This window comes from Triturus cristatus, chromosome 4_2 (genome assembly GCF_964204655.1).
Source record: "Triturus cristatus chromosome 4_2, aTriCri1.1, whole genome shotgun sequence".
Lineage (NCBI taxonomy): Eukaryota > Metazoa > Chordata > Amphibia > Caudata > Salamandridae > Triturus > Triturus cristatus.
This window is the reverse complement of record NC_140586.1, coordinates 416,999,921-417,025,385: the sequence shown is the minus strand read 5'-3', so window position 1 is coordinate 417,025,385 and position 25,465 is coordinate 416,999,921. Positions and strand designations below refer to the sequence as shown.

The 25,465-nt window shown below is 40.5% G+C and overlaps 1 protein-coding gene across 1 annotated transcript in view; it reads right to left on the bottom strand.

The window, feature by feature from the left end:
• The window catches only part of LOC146834492 (ferric reductase 1-like), a 329,590-nt gene that overhangs the window by 25,613 nt on the left and 278,512 nt on the right, over nucleotides 1-25,465 (bottom strand). The window contains exon 5 of the mRNA XM_085600112.1: nucleotides 17,015-17,105. Within this exon, the coding sequence (XP_085456238.1) occupies nucleotides 17,015-17,105 (91 nt within the window). The remainder of the gene's footprint in view (nucleotides 1-17,014; nucleotides 17,106-25,465) is intronic.

The following is a 25,465-nucleotide window of genomic DNA, read 5'->3' as shown; positions in this document are numbered from 1 at the left end:
AAAGCAAGCTTTGGGCCTGGCATGAGATTTGTCTTGCCTAGGCGAAATGGCAGTTTTAAATACTGCACACAGGCTGCAATGGAAGGCCCGTTTAAAAGGCTACTTGAGTGGGTGGCAAAATAAGTGCTGCAGGCCCACTAGTAGCATTTAATTTACAGGCCCTGGGTACAGGTAATACCATTTTACTTGGGATGTATAAGTACATTAAATATGTCAATTGGGTATAAGCCAATTCTGCCATGGTATAAGGAGCGAGCACAAGCACATTGGCACAAGCACTTTGGCACTGGTTAGCAGTAGTAAACGGCACAGCATGACCTTGGCCAGCAAGGTGATGTAGCCCATTCCACCCCTTGGATCAGTCTTCTGTCCCCAACCCAAGGAAAATTCTGTCCATAAGGACAGTAACTAACAGAGGCCACGGACAGCTGTCAGTGTCAGGAGCCAGTCCCTAGGTCATCCTTGCTAGGCTCTAAGATGGGATATTGGATAGGTCACTCTTCCGAGCCTTGAGGCTTGCAAGGAGTTCCCTATGGGCTACTTAGGGTTCTCTGATCTCTGAGGTTTCTCAGAGTGGCGGCAACAGGCCCAGGTAATAGACACCCTACTGCCAGTCTACCTCTCACCAGTTATGGGGTGGTAAGTTGAAACTGGTTTTGCAACCCAGAGCCTATACCCTTCAGCTGAACAGTGTGCAGAGGTGAGTCCTCGCTCTTCCTGCTTCTCCATCTGGGCTCTCATACCATCCGCATGGGAATGGTACCCTAGAAAACTGAACTGTCAGGGCACGCTGGAGTGCCACCCCTCTCAGTTCTCGAGACACCCTGTACTGTCAGTAGCAATCCCATGTATTGGGACCACATGTGACAGAAAAGCTCTTTGCCCAGGCAAAACCAGTTCTATCTTCTCTGGTGCAGCTTCCTGGCAGAAGCTGGAGACAGCATTGTCCTTGGCAGATCAGGCCCTTTCAGATGTGAAAGAAATCTCCTCCCCCTACTCTGAATGCGGCCCCCTGTATATTCAGCCCAGCCCTGACTCACCCTGGAAAGGCACGACACACCTAACCTCCCAAGTGGCTGTCTGAACAGAATGCACATTCCCAGCCCCTGTCACTCGAAAGCCAGACAGTCAATACACAAACTAGCAGAGGCATGTTGGATGGTTAGGCAAGAAAATATCTAATTTCCAAAAGTTGTATTTTCAAATCCAGAATGTAAAAATCGCCCTCACTAAAAGATGCATCTTAACATTCTAAGTTCAGGCATATCAAACTTTATTTTCCGATCTTGTTCCCATGGGCAGTTATGCTTATAAGATGTTATAAGCAAACTCCCCATTCTATCCTATGGGACTGATAGCCTTACAATTGTGAAAAATTAAATTGGCAGTATTTCCCTATCAGGACATGCGACACACACCAAGGCCTGTCCTACCTATCACATACACTGCACCCTGCCCACCGGGGTAACTTGGGCCTACCTTAGGTGTGACTAACATGTAAGAAAAGGGGAGGTTAGGGCCTGGTAAGTGGGTGCACTTGCCAGGTCGACATGGCAGTACCAAACTGGGCACCTACACTGCAGTGGCAGGTCTGAGTTACATTTACAGGCGGCTGATGTGGGTGGCACAATCCGTGCTGCAGTCCCACTAGCAGCAATTGATTTACAGGCCCTGGGCACACTAAGTGCACTGTACAGGGACTGACGAGTAAATCAAATATGCCAATCATTAAATCACCAATCCATAACAACAATTTACAGGGAGCACTTACACTTTGGCACTAAACAGCAGTGGCAAAGTGCCCAAAGCATCTAGACCAGCAAAAACGAAGTCCTACTCACAGCAACATAACAGGAGGCAAAGGCAAAAATACAGGGGAAACCCACGCCAATGATGCCAGGTCTAACAATATCTTTATATCTTTTCCTGATTTCCTTTGATTTCTTGTGTCTGATTACTTGTAATTAACAGTGCCTATTTCTTGCAGTGGATGTCCAGTATCATTATCTGCTTGTATTTTATACCATGCATAGTGCAGAAAAATGATGGTCCATGGTTTACTGCTCCTGGGAAACTAGCTGTTTCACTATCAAGGTCTGGCTAGCGTCGGTGTTCCTTAGGGCAGTGACAGGGATCCCATTCACTTTCACCTGGTGGAAGTGACGACTCCCACCCTCAGGGATCACCAGCTTACCCCCTGACTCTTTGTCCCAACTCCCATCTCATGATTGCTAGCATAGGTTGTGCATGTGATGTTTCGGAAGCCTTTCTAGCTAAATTGGTAATATTAAGCTCTTTGCCTGTAAGGTTTGTTCATATGGGGCTCATTGTTAGAGTGGCTGACTTATTGATGGTGCTTGAGAGTGTCTTGTTGTTTGCCCGGTATCCTCATATCTTCATCATTCATGAAGAAGGAATAGTCAATCTGCTTTGATGGAGTTATTGTAATAGTCTCAATTTAGTTTGTGAATAATTTCGAGCATAGAAGAGAAGATATCGCTTAATTGAATGTCGACTGAAGGTTGTTATTAGGAACACCAGATTGATTTAGGTGCAGAATGTTGCCTTGTGCTTCCTTGTGGATTTCTATAGTTGTAATGCTCCTCAACTTGTTTTAGTTTGCTGTTGTGCTTGCCATGTCGTTTTGTGCTTTATTGCCCAAAGGTTTACTTGTAATTGTTACAGCTGAGTTTTTATCTAAGATGCTGGAATTTGTATTAGATAAGGGAAGAGTGGTGAAAGCAAATGAAACACCATGAGTGAATCATTTTCCTGATTGTGCTTATTTGTATAAGATCTTAACTTATCCCAGGTCTTGCCATAGTAGTTTGTTTGGCGACAGAGGCTATTATGTGGTTGTTATGCTTGACGAGAGAATCACAGATTGTGAGAGCTATTTTATCTGAGGTTGAGGGGGAGATTTGCTGGATTTGATAATTTTCTCAACTATTTTGTAGGGATTAGGAACGGGGTGTAGACCTGGGAGTTCTCATATCAGGGGAAGCCATCATTGTTCCTTCTAATGAGGGCTCAGCCTCTTTCCATTAATTGCCTCTTTACCTATCCTTCTATGTCTTGTGATTCAGAACATTAAATCCTCTGCCCTAAGTAACTACTTTTTCTGCATCACTTACAGAGATTAGCAGAGCCCTTGATTTTGCATTGCTATTTGAGATATATTAATTGTCTGGTTTATTTCCTGATTCCTTCACTCTATCCTTTGATTTCATCTTTGAAAGGGACAGCTACAGGGACAGAAGGCTCACTCACCCTAGAGTATTTATTACTCTTAAAATGGTGTCCATGGCTGCTAGAATCTTATGTGCTCAAACTTTCCCCTGGGTACTCTCTAGGGCTCTCCTCTATTGCAGCACTGTGGCACACTGTAACGCACTGTGACACACTGCACTCACTATAGCACAAAGGACTTAAATCCAGAACTCCATGCCAGATTAAATGCATCCAATGGTGTTTTCGCTAGAGCTTTTGAAATTTGAAGGGCTTGTTTAAAAGAAAGTGACATTGCTTAGGAAGTCACAAAAGTCCTTATCCAAACTCCAGGGTCCAGGGACACGAGTGACTAAGTGTAACTAAGCTACCAGAATCACGAGCTGCACTGATGCCACCTTCTTGCTATTGCAGCACATGGAACCCATAGAGCCCGTGCCTTCTATAGGTCAGGTGTCAGATGTTCTCCCTCTACTGGCTCTCCAACTTGAGTAGCACAGATGGTCCCACGACATCGAGCCAAAGGAGCCGGTAATGAAGGCTGCTAAAGCACACAGGCACAAAAGCAACTAGCCGCTTCCTTGGTTGTGGGGAGGGGGTGACTCACTCAATACAGCGAATTTCACAGATGGAGATGGTACTGGCCCACAGAAGCACAAAACACCCAGAGCAAGGACCGTGTGTACAGCTAAGCGTTTTGGGATGTACTTATCCTCGAAAATGGCTGTGCATGAACTCTCTTTTGTTATCTTCAGCTGCAGCTCTGTCTGCCCGGCCACCCATTGCCAATGCCACCTAGGGCTGCTTGAGTCCAATTATTACCTCTCCCCGCTGCCCTGGCTCCCGGATACCATGGCATCAGTGGCATCAGTGCTTAAAGCTCTGCGATAGACTACGCGGTCTTCGCAAATCACAAGGGTTGATAACATCTATACTGGCTCTCTGATAACCAATGTGGACACAAAAATATGTATTTCACATTACTACTATTTCTGATAGCACTTATTGTTGTGTGTGGGGTTTGAGTGCATTTAGAGAGCCAGACATTATAACTGATTTCACAGTGATATGAAGATTAGTCTGATTGCATAATTTGAGACTACTGGTAAGTTAAAGGGAAGGTCAAAGTTTGGCGAGGTGTATGTCTCTTTGAAGGGAGAAGACATACTGAGGTTATTTTACCATGAACTATGTGGATTGATTTTATGCCGAGAAAAGATATACACATGTGCCAAATTGTGTGAGGGTTAAAAATGTGGCTTATTTTGGGTTAGAACTTGAGGTATTGAGTAATGTAAATGAGTGTATCATGTGTAAAGATTAAACATGCGGTTGGCAAGCATTGAGGGATGCTGAAGGAAAGGTTATAACTCAAAGATTATGAAAAGTTAATATAAATTAAGGAAGGAGTGTGTAAGTTAAATATAAAGGGAGTGGGGTTCCACAATGTGTGCTTTGCAGGAAATAACTGAAGTGTTGGACAAGTTGAACATTAGTTTAAACAACTGAAGCATCCTTTCAAACCAGCAGTGTGAATATTATGGCAGGTTTAGCCCAGATTTTGCTCATGCCACACACCACTTAGAGGATAGCTAAAGAGGGGTGTCTTAAAGTCATGTGGGGGATTAAACAGAGTGGAGCTTTAGAGAACTGGCAAAATGTTGCTTGGGTCACCAATTCTACAACCATGTGTACCGGGGAAGTAGTTTACATTGAGATGGATGCTAGTGAATGTGGAGTGGGAGTTGTGCTGAGTCAGAAAAATTATTATGCAGGGAACAGTATTGAATGCTTGTCACACGCTTTAATTACCGGAGAAATAACATCCAGTCATCCAGATACAGATACTTGCTTGCACGTGGGCAGTACACACTTTTTGATCTTACATTTGGGGAAGAAAATACATCTCGAGTGGAATCATTGTGCATTCCAAAATGTCTACAGTTTTTAGATTAGGTCAACCACTAAACGTTTAGAGTATGATTTTAAGGAAAGTCATATTTGTGGTGCGAGACAAAAAGCAGATTATCCATCCTGTTTGCCCTTTTTCAGGAACAATTATTGATCAGGAGATTGACTAGGTATGACTTGAAATGGTTTAGTTCCATGGCGGAGGTGAATGAAAAAAGGTTTCTATCAGAGGAAGGAAAGGAGGAGGAAATAGTTGGAAACAGATGTATGAAGTAATGAGATACCGTGTGTCTGGCTGGCCAAGAGAACATTGTCTAGTGGGTGAGCTGCAGTATTTTGATAACATTTAATCTGAATTGACATTGGGGAATGGTATACTGAAGAGTGGAAATAAATTGGTTGCCTTCTTCCAGCTTCAGAGCATAGTTAGTGGATACGGTGTTATGTTCTTTAATATGTGTGATATGTATCCCAAGTTATTTCCTATGTTGAGTATAGGTTGTTTACTGTGAGGTAGTGATGATCCATATATAGAATGTAAGGTGAAGGTTCTGTGGGTTGGCAGTTGGTGTTTTTCTCTTCAGCTGTCTTGAAGTGCTGGCGCTTCACTGTCTTCTACTTGTTTATTAAATACATTTGGCAACTACCTGTGGTTATGTTATTCGCTTTGGCATAGCTTTGCCAATGAGCTCTGTTTCTGTGAAGCCACTGCCTCATTTTCTTCCATGCTGTAGCTGCTTGTTAGTCAAGTTGTGTCTGCTTGTCTGTCTCCTGCCTGGATAGATAGTTGGTGGGTCACCTCTGCTATTGTTAATTGCCGGGTACCAGCCCTGTAAGTAATGGGATTTTGGCATTTTGAACCAGAAAGAAGATTCATTCTGCTGTCCCACACGCCCCTGAATGACCTGTGTAAGCTAAACTTCCACTAGAAAAAGGAAGCCCAACCCCTGATGGTCATTTTGGAAATTTGTGGAGTGTGTGGTCAAACCTCAAGCCCTATTTTCTAGGGAAACAAGGAGGATACCATCTGTGGCCATTTTAGAGAGTTGGTCATTGTAATAGAGAGTACAAGCCGTACTCTCTGTAAAAAGCATGTATTTTGTTTATGTCGCTGCTATCTTTTCCATTTGAGTAGTCTCTCTGCTTATCTTCAGCTTCCTTTTTTTAAAAAAAAAATAGTTTTTATTAGGCATTTTTCCCAAATATTTACACCCGCCTCCCTCCCCAGCTCAGAGCAATCAAATACATACGAATAACAATTTTTATCTTAAGGTATTACATCTTAGATATCACAGAAGACAGAAAAAATTGCAGTTAATAAACATAATATACATTTGAAAAAAGGAAAAGAAAAACAAAAGTTTAAGCCTGTATAGCTTATATATATCCTAGCTATCTTTGTAGCCATTGTAGAAGAGGATCCCAGATTGCTAGCCCTTTTTTACGTTTAATATGACCCTTTCTTTTGTATATAGCTACCTCTAAACTACATGTAGCTAATAGTCAGGTTCTCCATTGTTGGAACTCCGGTGCATTGGTATCTAGCCATGCTGAAGCGATACACATTCTAAAGACCGCCATTGCGACGAATATTAACCCTTGCATATATTTAGGTCGTTCAACATCTGAAATACCCAACATGATTTCCACATTGGAGATTTCTATCCTTGTATTAAACACTTCTGAGAGAAAAGCTGAGATATCATTCCCTACATTCGTTAATACCATACAAGAAGCAAAGATATGTATGCTATCGGCTTCGGGTAAAGCGCACCTAAGGCATGTAGTTCCTTTCCCTGACCCCCATTTAGCAATTTTATAGGGGGTATAATACAAAAAGAAAAAAGTTTTATAGAATTGAGCCTACAGCTTGGTTGACATTAAGCTAGACTGATATAATGTATATGATTGTTGAACAGTTTCAGCCAAAACCCCAAGTTTATCCTGCCATTTAATAATATATTTATCCAAATCATCTGGATAGCAAAAATTCAATAATTCATAAATTTCTCCAATTTTTACTTTAGGCTTATTCGATAAATTCTCCATCAATTGGACCGTTTGGAATTTTAGTCCATTCCCCTCTCTCTTCAAGTGAAAATCTCGAATCTGCAGAAATTTAAAAAAGTCCCGATTATCTAAATTAAATTCGATCTGTAATTCCCCAAAAGATTTAATTCCTAATATCGTATAGAGACAGCCAAGTTGTGTAATCCCTTTCATTACCCACCTTTTCATACATACGTCGCTGAAGATCCCAGGAAGGCTGTTGTTATTAAGGATTGGGGTATAATAAGATAATCGTCCAATACCAGCTAATTTCCATACAAAATTCCAGGTTTTATAAATACCAAATATTGACTTAAATCTCACTTTTTTAAAGTAACCATCATTCATATGACGCCATAAGCAGCCTCTAGACTCATTTCCTAGCAAAATCTCTTGTTGTGTTGGAATATCCCCTTCATTGTTGATATTTGTGGGAAATAATAAGCTAACACAAAATTTTAAGGTGGGAGCCCAATAGTATAGCTTATTCCAACCCTCCTCTATCTCTGGGTAAGGTAATAGTTCGTAATGCCCTTCGTGATTTCCTATACCCCCATAAAAATCTACTAAACATATTATCCATATTCTTAAATATTTGCGGGGAAAACTCTAAGCAGATTGATCTAAAAAAATATAAAAAACTAGGCAAAAAAAACATTTTAATTAGATTACATTGACCTCCAATGGATAGGTGAAGATTGTTGCAATGAATCATATCCTTTTTTGTACGTTGCATTAAAGGGGCACTATTATCATCAACTAAATTCTCTATTTTTGCGGTTATACTCACGCCGAGATATATAGCTTTCTCTGTCACCCGTGTATCGATCAACCTTATTTTACTGTTAGGAATGATCTGAGTTTTGGCTTGATTTAATTTGTAGCCTGATACTTTGCCAAAGATCTTTGCTTCTTCTTCGATCACCCTGATTGCGTTCACTGGGTCGCTAGTGACCACGCGATATCGTCCGCATATGCTAGTATTTTTGTAGCCTGGTCCCTTACCCAAACAGGTGGAATCCTAGCGATGTTCTCTAATCTCCGTATAAATGGGTCGATATATATAGCGAATAAGAGAGGTGAGCACGGACACCCCTGCCTTGTCCCTCTGGTTATAGACACCGATTCTGATATTGACCCATTCACCATAACAACAGCAGATGGCTCCTTATACAACGTCTGTACTGCTTTAATAAAGGGTTCCCATATAACACTTCTTGCCATGACTGTCCAGAGATATTTCCAGGAGACCCTATCGAAAGTCTTTTCGGCATCTAGTAATATCAGTGCCATAGGGTCTCCTGAAACCTCACACCAATCAAACAATGAAATTACTCTCTGTATATGATCGGTAGTACCCCTACCAGGGATGAACCCATGTTGTCTAACAGACACTAATTTATGCATGTTAGGGGCTAATCGTGTAGCCAGTAGCTTAGCATAAGTTTTGGAATCGCTAGTTATTAGCGTGATATGACGGTAAGACCCTAGCTCTGTAGCATCTTTATACTTTTTTTTTTTTAAAAACTACAATTTTAGCCATAGACCAAGACCCTGGAGGTCGTCCCCCTTGAAATACGTGAGCAACCAACTCTGCCAATATATCTTTCATTTGTGGAGAGAATTTAACATAAAATTCAGTAGGAATCCCATCCATGCCCGCCGCTTTACCTATGGCAAGGCTATTCAATGCAAGAAGAATTTCCTCCTATTGTGGGATCTCATCCATACTTTCGGCATCATTACTCTCTAGCCTCATACAATCATCTTGTCTTGTGTATTCATTAATTGCTTCCTGAATATCATGATGTATATAATTTTCCCTGTATAAAACCTGATAATATTTTTGAAAAGCAGTCCTAATTGTATCAGGATCTGTCATTAGCCCGGCTTCTGGATCTCGAATAGCCTTGATAAGGTTAGCAGTGCTTTGTTCTCGGGCTCGTACAGCTAACTGATGTCCAACCTGTTCGCTTAGTTCCTAGACGTTTTCCTTATATGTTGTGGCTCGCTCAATAGCTTTGGCTGTTAATACCTCAATAACACAGTTCTTAGCAATTGCAATCTGTTTAAGCTCTTCTTCAGCTTCCCTTCCCTCCTGAATAGCTTTTATTAGCCCTTCTTCTGCAATTGCGATATTATTCTGAAGTACTGCCATCTCTTATTTTATTTTATTGTTAGTGTTCAATGAAAATCGCAAGGTTTCACCTCTGATCCCGGCCTTTAAGGCATCCCAAACCATCTCAATTGGCGCACTACCTATATTCTCTTCTAAGACTCTAGGAATCCATTGTCGCATAAGCTCGCAATACTTCTCATTTGTTAATAATGCCAGTTCGAACGTCCATATTTTAGTATTGCGTTTTGTTGATTTGATTTCCATAGTTAATAGAAGAGGATTGTGGTCAGATAGTACCCTTGGCAATTTTTCGATAGTGCAGCTAGAGGCTATGGTGTTAGATACCAGAAAGTAATCCAGCCTTGCATGACGTGCATGAGGGTAGGAATAGTGAGTATAACCATGATCCTCCGGGTGTTTTGTTTGCCAGATGTCGATGGGACCATGGGTCGAACATAGATTTTTGAACGCTTGAAAGACTCTAGGCTTCCTCCCTTTATATTTAAAACAAGGACCATCTGACCAATCAATAGGTAAATTTAAATTAAAGTCCCCGCAGATTATTACAGGGAGTGGCCAATGGACGAGCTCATTAGAAATTCGATCCAAGAGATCGGGGTCGTCACTGATGCTATTATATATTGAGCAAATAACTATTTTAGACCCATTGTTCAGATGACACTCTGTAATGGCCCATCGTCCATATTTATCAGCTGCTGAGCGAGTAGATTGCATCCCAGTTGCTTTCCCTAAGATAGCCACACCCTTTGTCCTAACCCCTTGTGTTGTAGCAGTGATCAATTTAAAGCCTAATTTATTAAGCAAATGCATTTCGGACCCCTCAATATGTGTTTCTTGAATACAAAAGATGTTTGCCCCTGTTGATTGTAACCCCATAGCCACTCTATGCCTTTTTTTTCATCATTAAGACCACAGATATTGATGGTCAAGATCTTTACCTTATCCATATTGAAGTTTAGCATTCCCTGCTGAGCATTTAATTATCTTCTCTGTAATCATTCTCCTCCTATGCTCTTCTCGCTGATGTCCCTTCCTGCTTCTTACTTTAACTTCAAAATGTATACATGTTGTAGTTCTGAGCTTACCCCCCGCTTGCCTCCCCCTCAACCGCCCACCCCCACCCCCACCAATATATAGGCAATCAGGCTCAGTCCTGAGCCTGTTTTGATGGCGTCTGTTTTATCCTCATCCCACCCCGCCACACTCCTTGTACTTATACCATAGCTTTTTCCCCCACTCAAAAAAAAAAAACCCTATCCTAATGCTTACTCTCACTAAGTTTTTTTTGGGCCAGTTGTGATTTCGTCTAAAAATTTCTGCGCCTGAATTTCAGAAGTAAAATAGAGGTACTGCCCTTGTAAACTAACTTTGAGTTTCGCAGGATTTTGCAAAAAGACAGTAACCTCCATTTTCTGGAAGGGCACAATCATCTGTCTGAGTCGCCACCTCCTCTCTACTGTGGCATGAGCATCTGGGCGGACAAAATATTAAAAAGTCTCCCAGTTCCTTTTTTGTCTGGTCTTGCCAATTCAAACACTGATTGGAGCAACAGAAAATTCCCCCCCCCCCAAAATTAGAATCGCTCTGGGGTATTGCTGGTCATTTGAGCGTCGTTTAGATATATTTAGGGGAAATCTGTGCACCCTCTGGATTTCCTTGCCCCAGTCCCAATATCCCATTTCCGGAACAGAATTTTTTAGTAGGCTGATAACTAATTTCCTGATATCTCCTCCCTCGCTATTCTCTGGTATTCCAAGAAGCCTCAAATTGTTACGGCGTTGCCGATTTTCTGCCTCCTCCAATTTCCACATTACATCATTTAGAGTACTTTCTTGGGATGTTGTAGTTTTTTTCAAGTTTTCAACCGAGGTTTCCAGTAAATCAGTCCGATTCTCTAGTAAACTTAATCTTTCCACAATCTCTGTGCAGGTTTTCCCGACTTTCCTGATGGAGCCTTGTATTTTTTAGAGGCCAAACCGGCTTGACGATTCTCGAGTTTAGCTTCATCTTGAAATACCTTGAGGGATTGTAATATTAAGGATAAGGACGGTTCTCCAGGCTCAGCAGGCATACACAGGTCTTTCTGCCCGGACGTACTCGGTGGTTGTTTCTTTGATGATGTTATACCACTACAAAGTAGAGTCTGTGTATCAGAGTAATCCGAGCCTAGGTCCCCAGCCTCCTCTGTCGGTCTCCATTTCTGATTGCCTTTTTTCCCCTCTGAGAGTCTCTTGGTCTTCCTGGGTAGCTTCTTTTCCTCTTGCTGACTGCAATGGCTTGTAGAGGTATCATCGTCCCGTTCCTCGTCCCTGATAGAGCTTGAGGCCGCATTATCTGAATCCGCGGAGTCTTCATTTACTTATCTTCAGCTTCCATGGTATTAATTATTAGGAGAAACCGAATTACTTTACTACTGTTTCATTTCGTGGGAGATGAAAAAGCTTTAAGCTACATCAGTTAGGATCAAATCGCTTTTGGCAGCATTCATTTCATGGTGGACTAATGCTGATCTAAAGTTGGTGCAACAGTTAACCTAGCTACAGTGGGCAAGTTCCCTAGGGGTGAAGATTGGACACAGCAGTGGACACAGGGTTGTGTTGGTACCTAAATCCCTGGAAGATTCTACACAGTGACATAAACACCAATTCATATTGTTTGTGTGTCACAGGTTTTTACATTGGGAATACATACACCAACATTGTCAGATCATTTAGTTTCATCTGTTAGTCATTGTATTAGGGAAAAAGCATTTCTTTACGTGATTGTGTAAAAAAATAAGTAATCTTTCCATAATACTATGCAATATGTTAATCCATACCGCAATTTCGTGAAACACCTGGAGCAACTCCTATACAGTGGAAACAATGGTGCAATGCATTTCAAATTTATTTTGGCGCTATTAGTGACTCTAGGTTTACACCTGAGAGAAAAGAAAATTGAAGGAAGGGAGATTTGGAAGCATTTCCCAGACCTAGTGTTGGTTTAAGGAGAAAAAATTGATGAATATCAAGAAGTTGTAAAGAAACTAGAACATATATTGACATTCAACCTTATCTAATGTTTTTGAGACAGAAACCTTTTAAAAGAGTTTAAGCACATGGTAAAATGTTGATACATATATGAGGGATTTACATTGACTTAGTTCCTTCCCAGTACCAGTTTGTAATTTCAATGATCAGCTGATTAGGGATCAGTTAATTTTCCACTATTTTGACAAACATATGCAACAGAAATTACTCACTATGGGGGATCCATCATTTAAGGATCTTATCTAAATTGCTAAAAGTATTGAACTCTTACAAATTTCTGTAAAAGAGTTGAATTAATCACAATAAGAGGTAGTAGCTGCCGTTCCAAGTAACGTCTATTAAAAAAGAATGAAGTATAATGAGAATAGTTATTTTTTTAAATTGTGGATCATTTGTTTTAGATGTGGAAGCACACAGCAAGCAAAGAATGGTAAGCCATGTCCAGCTGTGAGTGTTTTTTGTAGAAATTGTTCTAAGATGGGAAACTTTGCTAAAGTGTGTCAGAGCGTCTGCAATCCATCTTCTAAAGTGGCAAGTCTTGTAGAGACTGAATATTAAAGCTATTCAAAAATTGGATACAGGAGTTCCAGGAGATGATCATGGTACTTTCTGATGATGGGGTTACCAAGGGGAATCCCTTAGATTGTGTTGACCTTGCTTTTGTTAGTAGACCCTGGTGCAAGTATTACAATGATTCTGTCAATGTTGCTTCAAAATACTTAGGTTGATAGGAAATTGTTTCCTCCTGATAGGGCTCCTGTCTCATGTGAAGGGAGAAAGATAGACTTAGAAGTTTTTATTGAAGGGTCTTTATATCCTTGAGTGATCCCACAAAAGTTTATTCAGCATTGTATTGAGACCGGGCACAAAAGAGCAGGTTGGGGTTGTTGATGACCAAACAGCAGTGGACAAACTACTTCAGGATTTTAAGAGTTTTTTCTGACAATTTAGGCAAAGATCAAGGGTTCAAACATAAAATTAAGCTCATTCACAGTGCCTTAGTTGTTGAATGCAAATTTTGTTGAGTGTCTTTCAGTCTGAGATAGGATTTGGAGAAGGCATTAAAGTTGCTGCTAGAAAATGGTGTAATGGAGTCAGTAGACACATCATTGTGACTATCTCCTTTGGTTGTAGCTCACAAAAAGAATGATGATTTAATGGTTTGTGTAAACGTGCACAGCCTTAATAAGGAAATTTGGTAGATTCTCATCCTCTCTTGAAAATTAATGAATTGTTGGAAAAGATTGGTGAGGTAGAATGCTTTTCTAAGATAGATCTAGCATCCTCTTATCACCAGACGGAGTTAGAAGAATCGTCCACACATTTTACAGCTCTTAATTTCCCCATACGTATATTTCAGAATAGTCACATACCTTTTGGTCTGGCTTCTGCTACCTTAGTTTTTCAGAGAATAATGGTTCGCCTTTTGGGCACCTTACAATGTGTTATTGTATTTCAAGACAATGTTCTGATTTATGCCAAAACTCTTTTAGAACATAACAATATTGTATACATTTTTCTCAAAGTATTTTCTTACAGAGGTATTATTGTAAAGATGCACAAATGTGATTTTTGGAGAAATGTTGAGTGTTTAGGTCATTGTTAGAAATGGGGGCCTCTAGTTGGCAATGGTGTACTCCTTCGTCCAAGTAGGGACCCTTGCTTCTAGTCAGGGTAAGAGAGTTACGCCCTTAGACATCCCCTGTCACCCCCTTGGTAGCTTGGCACAAGCAGACAGGCTTATCTGAGAGGCAGTGTGTAAAGCATTTGTGCACATATACAGTAAGACAGTGAAAACACTACAAATGGACACCACAACAGTTTGGAAAAATAAGTAATCTTTATCTAAACCAAACAAAATTAAAATAACAAAAATCCACAATACATATTCCAAGAGATCCTCAAAAAAAGGTTATTCACGCAAGTAAAGCTTTTAGCAACTGATAACTCCACCTGGAGCTATTACGACGTCGTGACAGATGAAAATCCAAAGTACGTCACACACCGTGAGGTGTGCGCATCGGATCCGGAGTCACATGGACCCCAAAGAACAGTACCGTGGCAAAACAATGGAAGCAAAGACAGTGCGCAGCATTGGGGAGGCGATGCTTTGTTGGCGCCGGGCGGCGCCGGTTCCTTACGGCCACAGGGGAGGTGATGCATCTGTTCCTTACCCTCCCAGGGGAGGTGAGGCCTCGTCCCTTACTGCAATGCAGGAGAGATGAGGCATTGGTTCCTTACTGTTGTCGGAGAGGTGAGGCACCGGTTCCTTACGATGGTGCGGTGTTGATGGACTCGGGAAGTCACCCATGTCGGGTATCGGCTCCACGATGATGAAGCACCAGCGTTGGTGAAGTCGGGGCTGCAGTGCGAGTTGGGGTTGTGCATCATGAGTGTCACGAGCAGTGCCCTCAGCTCCGTTGCAGGCAGTAGCCACGGTGATGGCTTCGGAGTCAATACAGTGCGGTGTTGGCAGGCGTCGGCTGTGGTGCAAGTTGGGGTGGTACGGTGCGTTGTGCACTTTACGAGCAGTGCCAATTACTTTGTTGCATGTTACGGTGTTGTTTGCTGGCGTCTGTGTTGCTATTCCCCTCTGTGGTGGCTGAACCAGCAGTTCCAGATGCGGGAAGACAGAGAGGATGAAGTCTTTGTGTCCCTGAGACTTCAGAACAAGAGGCAATCTCTACTTCAAGCCCTTGTAGATCTTCTTCAAGCAGGATACACAGCACACAGCAAAGTCTTTATCCTCTTCTTGGCAGAAACAGCCACTGCATGCCAACCCCAGACAGCATACAACAAAGGGGCAGTACTTCTCCTTCAGTTTTCCCAGCTCTTCTCCTTGGCAGAGATTCCTCTTGAGCCCAGAAGTAATCTAAAGTTCTGAGGTCTGGGCCCCAATAGTTATATTCCATTTATCTTTATTCTCTGGTGTCAGAGAGGTTCTCTGCTTAGTCAAAACCAGTTCTGTCCTCTCTGGTCCAGCTTCCCGGCAGGAGGTGGAGACAGCACTGTGTAAGGCAGACCAGGCCCATTCAGGTGAAAGGAAATCCTGTTCCCCTACTCTAAATGCAGCCCAGGACTATTCAACCCAGCCCTGACTCATCCAGGAAAGGCAGGACACACCTCAACATCCCCAGTGGCTGTCTGAACAGATTGCACATCCCCCAGCCCCTGTCACTCCCAAACCAGACAGTCAATACACAAACTAACAGAGGCACACTGGATGGTTATGCAACAAAATACCTACTTTCTAAAAGTGGTATTTTCAAACCCAGAATGTAAAAATCACCCTCACTAAAAGATGCATCTTAACATTCTGAGTTCAGACATATCAAACTTTATTTTCCTATCTTATCCCAGTAGGAAGTTATATTTATATGATGTTATAAATAAATGCCCATTCTATCCTATGGTACAGATAGACTTTCAATAGTGAAAAACAAAATATACTGTAGTTTAGTATCAGGACATGTCACACACATCAGGGCATGCCATACCTTTCACATATCCTACACCCTACCCACACAGGTACCTTGGGCCTACCTTAGGTGTGACTAACATGTAAGAAAAGGGGAGGTTAGGGCCTGGTAAGTGAGGCCTGGCAGGCACTTGCCAGGTTGACATGACAGTACCAAACTGTGCACAGACACCGCAGTGGCAGGTCTGAGATCCTTTTGCAAGGCTTTTTGTGTGGGGTGGCACAATCAGTGCTGCAGGCCCACTAGCAGCATTTGACTTACAGGCCCTGGACACACACACAGTGCACTGTACTAGGGACTTAGTAGTAAGTCAAACAAGCAAATTAGGGAAACACCAATCCCTATTACCAATTGATAGAGGGAGCGCTTCATTTTGGCACTGATCAACAGTAGCAAAGTCCGCAAAGCATCAAGACCAGCAAAAGCGAAATCCAGCACACAGCATAAATATAGATAGATCTTCCCTGCAGTGACTAGAATCCCCGAACCAGGTAACACCAAGAGATTGGAAGGAGGTGACTGCTGGAGGCAACATATACTCAAAACAACAATAAAGGTAGATATGAGCAACAAACATTATTTTTTAGAGACAATATAGCATGTAATGTGCAACGTGTTTAAATTCTGAGAAAAAAACTAAATTGTCAGGTTGTCTTGTGATGTGAAAAAAAGATCAAATTTGAATCCTTGGCAAATTGAACTTTACTGTTGGCTGTTCTCAGGGCCTCCTGATCTGTTCCAATATAATGATGCACTTGTTCTTCATCAAACTGGTGTTCTCTTTGCACATAGCTTAGAGTGGGGGCTCACATGTCCTAGGCCCACACAGTAGTATCTTATCCAGACGAGGTTTTTTCTTTTCGTATAGTTACTTGCAGTCCAATTTATCCCATTACGTATTCAGGACTTCGAGTAACAAAAGGCAATGGAACATGCTCGGCTCCATAAGTTACTCACTAATAGACATGGGAAAGTTGAAAGTTCTAAAAATGCTTCTGCGGGGTTTGAAATGTGAGTACATTATACATGAAACGCTTAAATATTGCTTTAGGACAGGCAAGTTACATTATGGTACACCAGGGTCTGATACCCCCCAATATAAGGCAAATCACACTGTGATTAGTATACTTAACTTGCCTACTTAAAATATATTTAAATTGATGATGGAGTATACCTACCATTATTCCAGATGCAACAGATGACTGATAAGTGAGCTTCGGTCCTTCAATATTCACCCAAAATACTGTTGTATTTGCCACAACTGTTGCCCTAGAAAGAATTAAAAATATTTATTTTTAATGTGTAAAAGATTCTCTTCACGGCTTTTGTTCACGTCGCTTTTTCTGTACATTAGATCAAATGTTTTTATTGCACACAACATACTTCAAATTCTTTCAAAACATGCTTACAGCTTGCTTACTGCTGGAACACAGTCAAATTGTCTGACTATCTGTGACTTGAAGACAGCCAAGCTGCCTGCCCCACAGCTCCTGAACCAGCCTTCCTGGAGTTGCAGAGGCTCACCATGCTGGCTGTGTTTCACATGAAGCTGGGAATTTCTGCTCGTTGGTAGTGGGCCTCTTTATCTCTCTAGGATAGGTGGTGTACTATGATTACTTGTAAAATTAAGACTTTGGGCCTGATTCACGTACACTTTTGTGTATGTTTATGATTGTTTGCTATTCATAAAGGGATTTTACTACTAGTATCTTTGTGACTACGGAGTCTTCACATATAAAAAGATAGGACATTGTGAATCAGGCCCTTTGTAAAGATGCCAAGCTGCATCCTGACCGGACTTTATACACAGGAGGTCCTGGATTTTTGATCCTACTGAATGTTCCCAGGCCTTCAGTTCTGCCAGTATAATATTAACTTTCCTGACTTATATTTAGACACATTAAGGAGGAGGTGATGAGGTCTGTTTGTAAGTGGGAGAGGTGAGTTTCAGTTTTCCTTCTTTCCTCGTTATCTTTTCATTTTTCTTGGAAATTGAAGTATTTTTCCCTTTCTCCTTCATCCCAACTAATTTGGTCCCCCACTTTTTATCAACTGATGGCTCAGACATATTCTTTGGAAAATTCAGGATCCCCTTACTCTATCGGGATGTTGGTCATGAGCTGTGACTGCATGAACTCTCCAGCTAAATGTGTAAGAAGACACAGGACAGTTGTTTTTAAAATTGACATGCATGATCCTCCTCTATCTATAATACAAGCAGACATATTTAATAGTCCTAAAAGCTACATAAGCTCAGCATATGATGCTCAGAGACATATAGAATTACAAGCTCACAGTTCTATAAATGTTCAAAAGACAATTTTAAACTACTTTGGGACAAATTTGGATAAAGTGGATCCTTCTGTTATCTACGCAGAATCAAACATTTTTGGAAATGTGACCTTTTTCAGCCATCCCAACTAGTATCTATCATAAGATCAAAGGATGCCAATATAAGATCTGAAGGTGGTTCTCTACCAACTTTGTTATGCCTCCGCTACGTCGAACAACACTGCCTTCTCAACGATGTAGTGGCAATTATTATTACACAAGCAAAATAGCGGAAAGTGGGCCTCAAATTCCTTTTGCTATTGAAGATGCACAACAGTCATTTTAGATTGTAATTCTGCAATTAATCAGTCATGTAGGGAGAGGATGTAGCCTTACGGCTAGAGCAGTCTACCTTGAAGCTGGGGAACCGGGTTCAAGTCTCTGCAGTGATGCTAAGACATCCTGTGATTCTGGGCAAATCACTTATTCTCCCCGTGCCTAACAAAAGTTAATGGGCCCGATTCACAGAACTAACTTAAGACAAAATCCTAAACTTACTACCATTTTGGTATTCACAGAAGGCACTTACTCATTTTGGTATTCACAGAAGGCACTTACTCATTTTGGTATTCACAGAAGTTAGGAGTCCTAACTTTAGGACTCCTAAATGCCTCCTGTGAAAACCGAAAGTCTTACAGTTAGGATTTTTCTCAGTTTAGGAGTAGTAAAGTTAGGACTCCTAAATTTAGGACTCCTAAATGCCTTCTGTGAATACCGAAAGTCTTAAAGTTAGGATGTTTCTCAGTTTAGGAGTCCTAAAGTTAGGAGTCTTAACTTTACTGCTCCTAAACTGAGAAAAATCCTAATTTTAAGACTTTCGGTATTCACAGAAGGCATTTAGGAGTCCTAAAGTTAGGAGTCCTAATTTTACTACTCCTAAACTGAGAAAAATCCTAACTTTAAGACTTTCGTTATTCACAGAAGGCATTTAGGAGTCCTAAAGTTAGGAGTCCTAACTTTACTACTCCTAAACTGAGAAAAATCCTAACTTTAAGACTTTCGGTATTCACAGAAGGCAATTAGGAGTCCTAAAGTTAGGAGTCCTAACTTTACTACTCCTAAACTGAGAAAAATCCTAACTTTAAGACTTTCGGTATTCACAGAAGGCATTTAGGAGTCCTAAAGTTAGGACTCCTAACTTCTGTGAATACCGAAATGAGTAAGTGCCTTCTGTGAATACCAAAATGGTAGTAAGTTTAGGAATTTGTCTTAAGTTAGTTCTGTGAATCGGGCCCCAAGTGTCTTTCTGTAACAAAACTGGTGCTCATGTAAAGCGCTCTGAGTTCGCGCTATATAAAACTCTAAAAAAACAAAATTTTGTCAGCATCAATGTTCCCTTGATTATACAAATTCTGGCATACCACTTTGACAGGTTCTCTTGCTCATATTTATTAAATCTTCAACCTCTCTCTCCAGTGCATGTACAATCCTCAACCCAGCTCCTTCTCCTCTTACTCATTGACTCATTGACCGTATGCTTGTCCTTGACCATGTACTGCTCTCCACTGCCTTTTTGTTAGTTCACCCTAGAGAACCTGTTGAATAAATGCAAATAAATGCACATATACATACCTCAAAAAAAGGGTCACATTGACATCTCAAATAAAGTAATTAGTGGTTGTCTAACAGATACAAAAACCTAACCCAGAGTGAATGGAAGTATTGGTGTGTCACCTGTCAGGGTGGGACTTATTCTACAGCTTTGCAACACCTGGAGCTAGAAGACGGCCCGATCATATTTCATGCACTTGATTCAGAACACTAAACTCATTTCGAAACTGTTCGAAAAACAAGTAGGTTTTCAAGATTGTATATTTTTCATTCTTACAGGCTTCCTTAAGGGTCTCTTGGCTGGTGACAATACCAAAACAAAAACATGCAAAGGTGTTATCCAAATGGATATCCACCAGACAGCAGCAGAGGTAAACCAAAGTGTACCGACCACAAGAACTTCGGTCCTTAAATGCCACCCAAGGGGGAGGCCTTAAATTACTGGCACTATTCACAAGAGGACAGAAACATCTAATTTCCCTGCTACAAATGCTGTGGGTGCTAATGGATTTGATTCTATTTATATTTCAGAAGTGTCCAGTGAGGCTCTACATTCTCTATTTTCTGAATCTGAATACACTGCCACAACATATATTTTTTTAAGAAAAATCATGGTGAGGTTAGGCAGAGAATCAAGGAATGATCTAAAATCTCAAAAAGTCTATCCTATATTAATTAACCACACATCTAATGTCATAAGCAGACATATCACATAAAGGTGGAAAAAGCAAGGCTCAAAAGAAAAGGTGTACTATTGCACGTACAATCAAATATAAGGTATGCTGAAGGCTACAATTTGAGATGCTAACCTCTATATCTATAGTACAGGGGCTGTTCTTATCAGAGTCAGTCTGTCTACAGCTTCTAAGCCGTCTAGGAGATTGCCACACGTCTGCTACTAGTGCGCCAGGGCCGGTCAGAACTACGAGACTGTCTAACTACAGTTCCCAGGCAGGCCTAGGGGTTTCGCGCATGTACGATAATGAGGCTCCTCATGGGCATCTGAGCTGATGCACAATCACTCCCCCCAGAGTCTCGTTTGAGGACGATGTTCCCCCACACTATTTGGATGATTATCTACCGATTTTGTAAAGCTGCGATGGAGGAGGTTATTACATGTCTCCGTGTAGCAGTTACAGTGAACATTTGACTGGTGGTACGTTCGTAACCACACATTTGCACGCGGATGTTAACTGCCCCTGTTTTAAGGAAACTACGATCGGCTGGCAACCAATATCCATTTGGCTCATTTGAATGTCGGTCATCACCATGTATTACATTTCCCAACTGGCCTGAGCATGTTTACTCATGTGCGTGATGTGATGCTCATTCCAGGCACCCACCTCACGGTTCAATCATTTCCGCAAGAGTCCTCGTAGAACATTCATTACTACATGCAAGGTGAGATTATACATAGAGCTTGATTTAAGGTTTGCTAGGGCTGCGGTCTTGGTTGTGACAATTCCTATGTTTTTCACATATTGTTTATCGTAACCTGACGTCCGTTTGACACTCGACAGCCTGACCTCCTCTTTATAGCATGGTTCATTTTTCACAGGCATCTCTATAGTTAACATCCACTCACCCAATATTTTGTCCCATAAGGCACGTATTTGGCTCAGCCTTAATAGTACTAGTGGTTTTGATTGACCAACAAAGACCATTAAACCATGGGTGATATACTCATAACACAGTCGGAGTTGTATGAGAGAACAATGGGTACCTCACCAGAGTAACGGCCAAAGTGCTCCCTGAACTTCGTGTCTTTACTATTGTATCTGCATTTAATTAAACTCATTGACTCACCAAAGACAAGATGTCTATATATCTGTCCACCACAGGATTGTGCTTTTAGTTTACAGAAGTTTGTGTGTTTATGTTGTGTTTTCTTTGACCTTCATCTATATTGTTGTACCTCAATAGAGAGCTCTACGTGTGAAGAGACTCTGTAGATGGTAGAGTCGGACCTTATACACTGCCCGGGGGAATGTCCCTATATATAATCTTTTGGGAGTATGTACACACGTTTTGAGGTGTTGGTGAACTTTGGTGTTTTTAAATGTACATTGATGAATATGTTTGATATGTACCTATTTGCGTTTTCTCTGTAGGGCCATCTGACCCACTCATCAACTCATTGCCACTGTGCACTGTTGGTCAAGATTAAGGCCTGAGTATAATTTAGATATTTTTGCTATTATTATTAATTTTACACGTTTATACAGCAGAGTGACAATACACTATGGTCCTGAAGAATGCCTGGAACATCTAAGTCACATATTGCAGAAACATGTTGACCGTATACAGGGTGAATACCTATAACCCTGTCTAACTATGCTTTTAAACTCTATCCATTACGACATAGGAATAAAGTTGTTTTGTCCTTATTGAGATAGTTTTAATCCACTGTTTCAGTTGCACTCTGCGGGAACGTTATAGCCCACACTGGGTACCTTGCGGTCCCAGTGTATGGGGAGACCCAGTGATGAAGCATGTCACCCTTGGGTGAGTAAGGGTTCTTGTCCAAACATCTGTAGTGCCCCCACCTGTTGTTCCCATTTCTTTCATTCCTCTTGCTCCTCGGTACTCTATACTCTGTGTGAGCATAATAATTCTATTTCAGTACCGTATACTTCCCCTTGATCCCTTGTGTGAGATACAACCTCTATACCCGAAACATTTCCAGCCCCTCTGTCTGAAGTGCACTTAATACCATCTACAATACAAGTTTACAATTTTTTTCATAAATCCCATGCCTAATAGTTAGTCCCAATGGCACCAACTTATTCCCCAGTTGAGAAGACATGATTATCCTTGGTAAACACACTCTCCCAAATATACACAACCTTCTTTCAGTAATGTATCTATTGATTTAGATCATTTTTACTAACACACTTACTTTTATAAATCTTTTTCTGGATGAATTCTATACTTTAAAATAGATCAGCAATCATACACATTGTACATTTATTATCTCTTAAAGTCTGTTGTTATATTTTAGTGAGATTATTTTCTGTTGGTCTGCATGCTTAGCTCTCAAGAGTTGAATTTATTTCAAACCTAGCCCCTTCATTGATCAAGAACAATGGAAATACTCTTTGAGCTAGAGGAAATTATTTCCCTACTTATTATCTCACAAGATTCCAATAGATTATTGCTCGAAACATCTACATCACTCAATGTGGCATAGAGTTAAAAGAGATAGTAGCTCCTCCTTCGCCCTCTTCCATCCTTGACATTCATAAAAATGCTCAAAATATTAAAATAAAACTAGATCCTGAAAGAAAAGCAATCAGCAGGGTATGTCTCAGGAATCATTCATCATTACAATCTAAAGAAATTGTTGATTTATGGCCTTGGTTAGCAGGCATCCCACATTCATCCTTGACCACTAACCAAAAGGGATAATTATCTACCATTTAGTCAAAACTTCTGTCTCATTTTGTGGAATACTGCAAATCTATTCTCTAATCCAGATAAAAAAAACATTTGATATATGCTAAAGAATTTCCAATTCATTGATTACATGAAACATGGGCCTGTGAGAGATGTTTTAAGGCATGGGCAAAGTGGGCTGTAGTCCAGGGCCACAGCCTTTCAGGGCGCCTCCATATAGAGCCAGCTTTATTCTGCAGAGAGTCTTGCCCTGAGAATTCTTAGATTGTTTTAAATACAGTTTTTTTAGAATTTTGACAAGTGCGCTTGTGCACTGTAAGTGACCTGGCCAAAGAGAACATGAAAGAGCTGAAAATGGATGCTAAAGTCAAAGCTGTTCCATACAGGGGCCCCCAAATCCTTAAGATGTTCCTAGGGCCTGTGATCCTTTTCTGTTAGATGAATACTATGTAATTTCCAACCAAGACAAAATAATTCTTTCTGAGGACACACCAGTAGTGGGCTTTTACCAATTCTATTCTGGTGTTATGTTATTCCACTTAAAATAGACACATTGTTAAAGATTTACCAATCTGAGCAACAGACATGCTCTAAGTAGGCTATTTCTTTGGTACCTTTTTAACATACATATATACCACCAAGCAAAATATTTAATGGTGTTTAACTTTTCACTCTGGATGCTAGCAGCAATAGTGCAGACAGAGAAGGTGGACTGTCTGATAATAATGGGATGCTTCAATTTCTATTAGGTGTCAGCCACAAAGATAAAATGACACTTTTGTGTAAGTTTACTATTTTTTTTTTGGTATTCACAAACTGCAAGTTTAATTTTACTAATACTAATCTTATGACTGTGGTGACTCTGCCAATAAAAAGATAAGAGAGTGTATCTTTTCATGTGCAGAGTCTGCAGTCCTAAATTTACTCTTAGTAAAATTTAACATGCAGTTTGTGAATACAAAAAAAAAGTATACTTACACAAAAGTGTAAGCTTACTTTTATGAATCAGGCCCAAAGTGTCTAATTAGATAATTGATGTGTTTAAGTCAGAGAATTAGGAGTTGGCTTGGAATATTCCTGGAGCTCTCTTGATTCCTAAATATAGAGCTTATCAGATTGGTACATTGCTGTTAGGTAAACTAACAGTATTGGGATGTTCGATATTAAATGGCGAGCTGGATAACAATATTCATGCTGCTTATACCATAAAGAGCCCAAAAGGCACATGAATGTTAGATAATTAAATAACAATTAATTAGTCATTCCACATCTTCGGTAACCTTCAACTAATAACCAAAGACCACAGTGATCACTATTTTCTCCAATTATATCTCAGTTTATCCACATACCAAAATTCTTCTTGGTGTTTGGATGCTGGTGCTTTGAAGTAGCTACCTCATGTAACCATCTATTCTGGTATTCAAATGAGATTGCTTCTTTACGTGAATTTATTCAAGAAAAATTAAATATGGATGGAAATGTTTCTACTATATTCACGTGCAATAATGTGGCTGAAGATTATGGAAGCACTACAATCCATTTTCATTCAAACTCCTCCATTTCATGCCATAAGCATGTTGCAAAAAGGGATAAAATTGAACAGCATTTAAATAACCTAATATACAGGCAAGCTAAAATGTATGTCGCTGTTAGGGCAAAATTTATATGATCTCAAAGGAGAAAAACTCAGTGCTCAATGTATACAGTTTCAACAAGACTAACCATTGACTGGTATACAAATAGCCAGATATATAAATAGTAGGAAAGAACCATCTAGGCATAAAGATGCCCCGTACAGTCTAAATTCTGGTCCATACTTGGAAGAATTATATTTCTGATTCTACTATTATTAATAATGTTGCTTTTTTCTCTTCTGTCCATATAGCCTGCAATCTCTGCTCCCTTAGCCAATGATATAGCAACATATTTCCAAACAGCGGCATGGGTACCAATGAAATCCCGGTTTCTGTGATGAAGAGAGATTTTAATTTAAGGAGTGAAGTTTTATATCCTATTTTTGAGCATTGCTATGTTTCAGGAGCAATCCCTAACAGCTGAAAGGTAGTATTATTATGCCAATTTACAATAATATTCCACAAAGCTACAGGTATATTGCCTACCTCAATCCAGCTAATTAGGTAGTTGCAACAAACCCTTTAGATTACATGGAGTCATCCGTCTCTGAAACAAAATATTATCCCTTTGGAGCACTTGGGTTTTAGGCCAAATTCACTGGCTCTTGGTAATATAGCTGCAATAAATGTGGTGTTTGATAAATATACAGCCTTTATAGAGTTCCTTGCAATACTTGAACAAATGGACAGGTCCACACTGTTGTGGAAATTATCAGC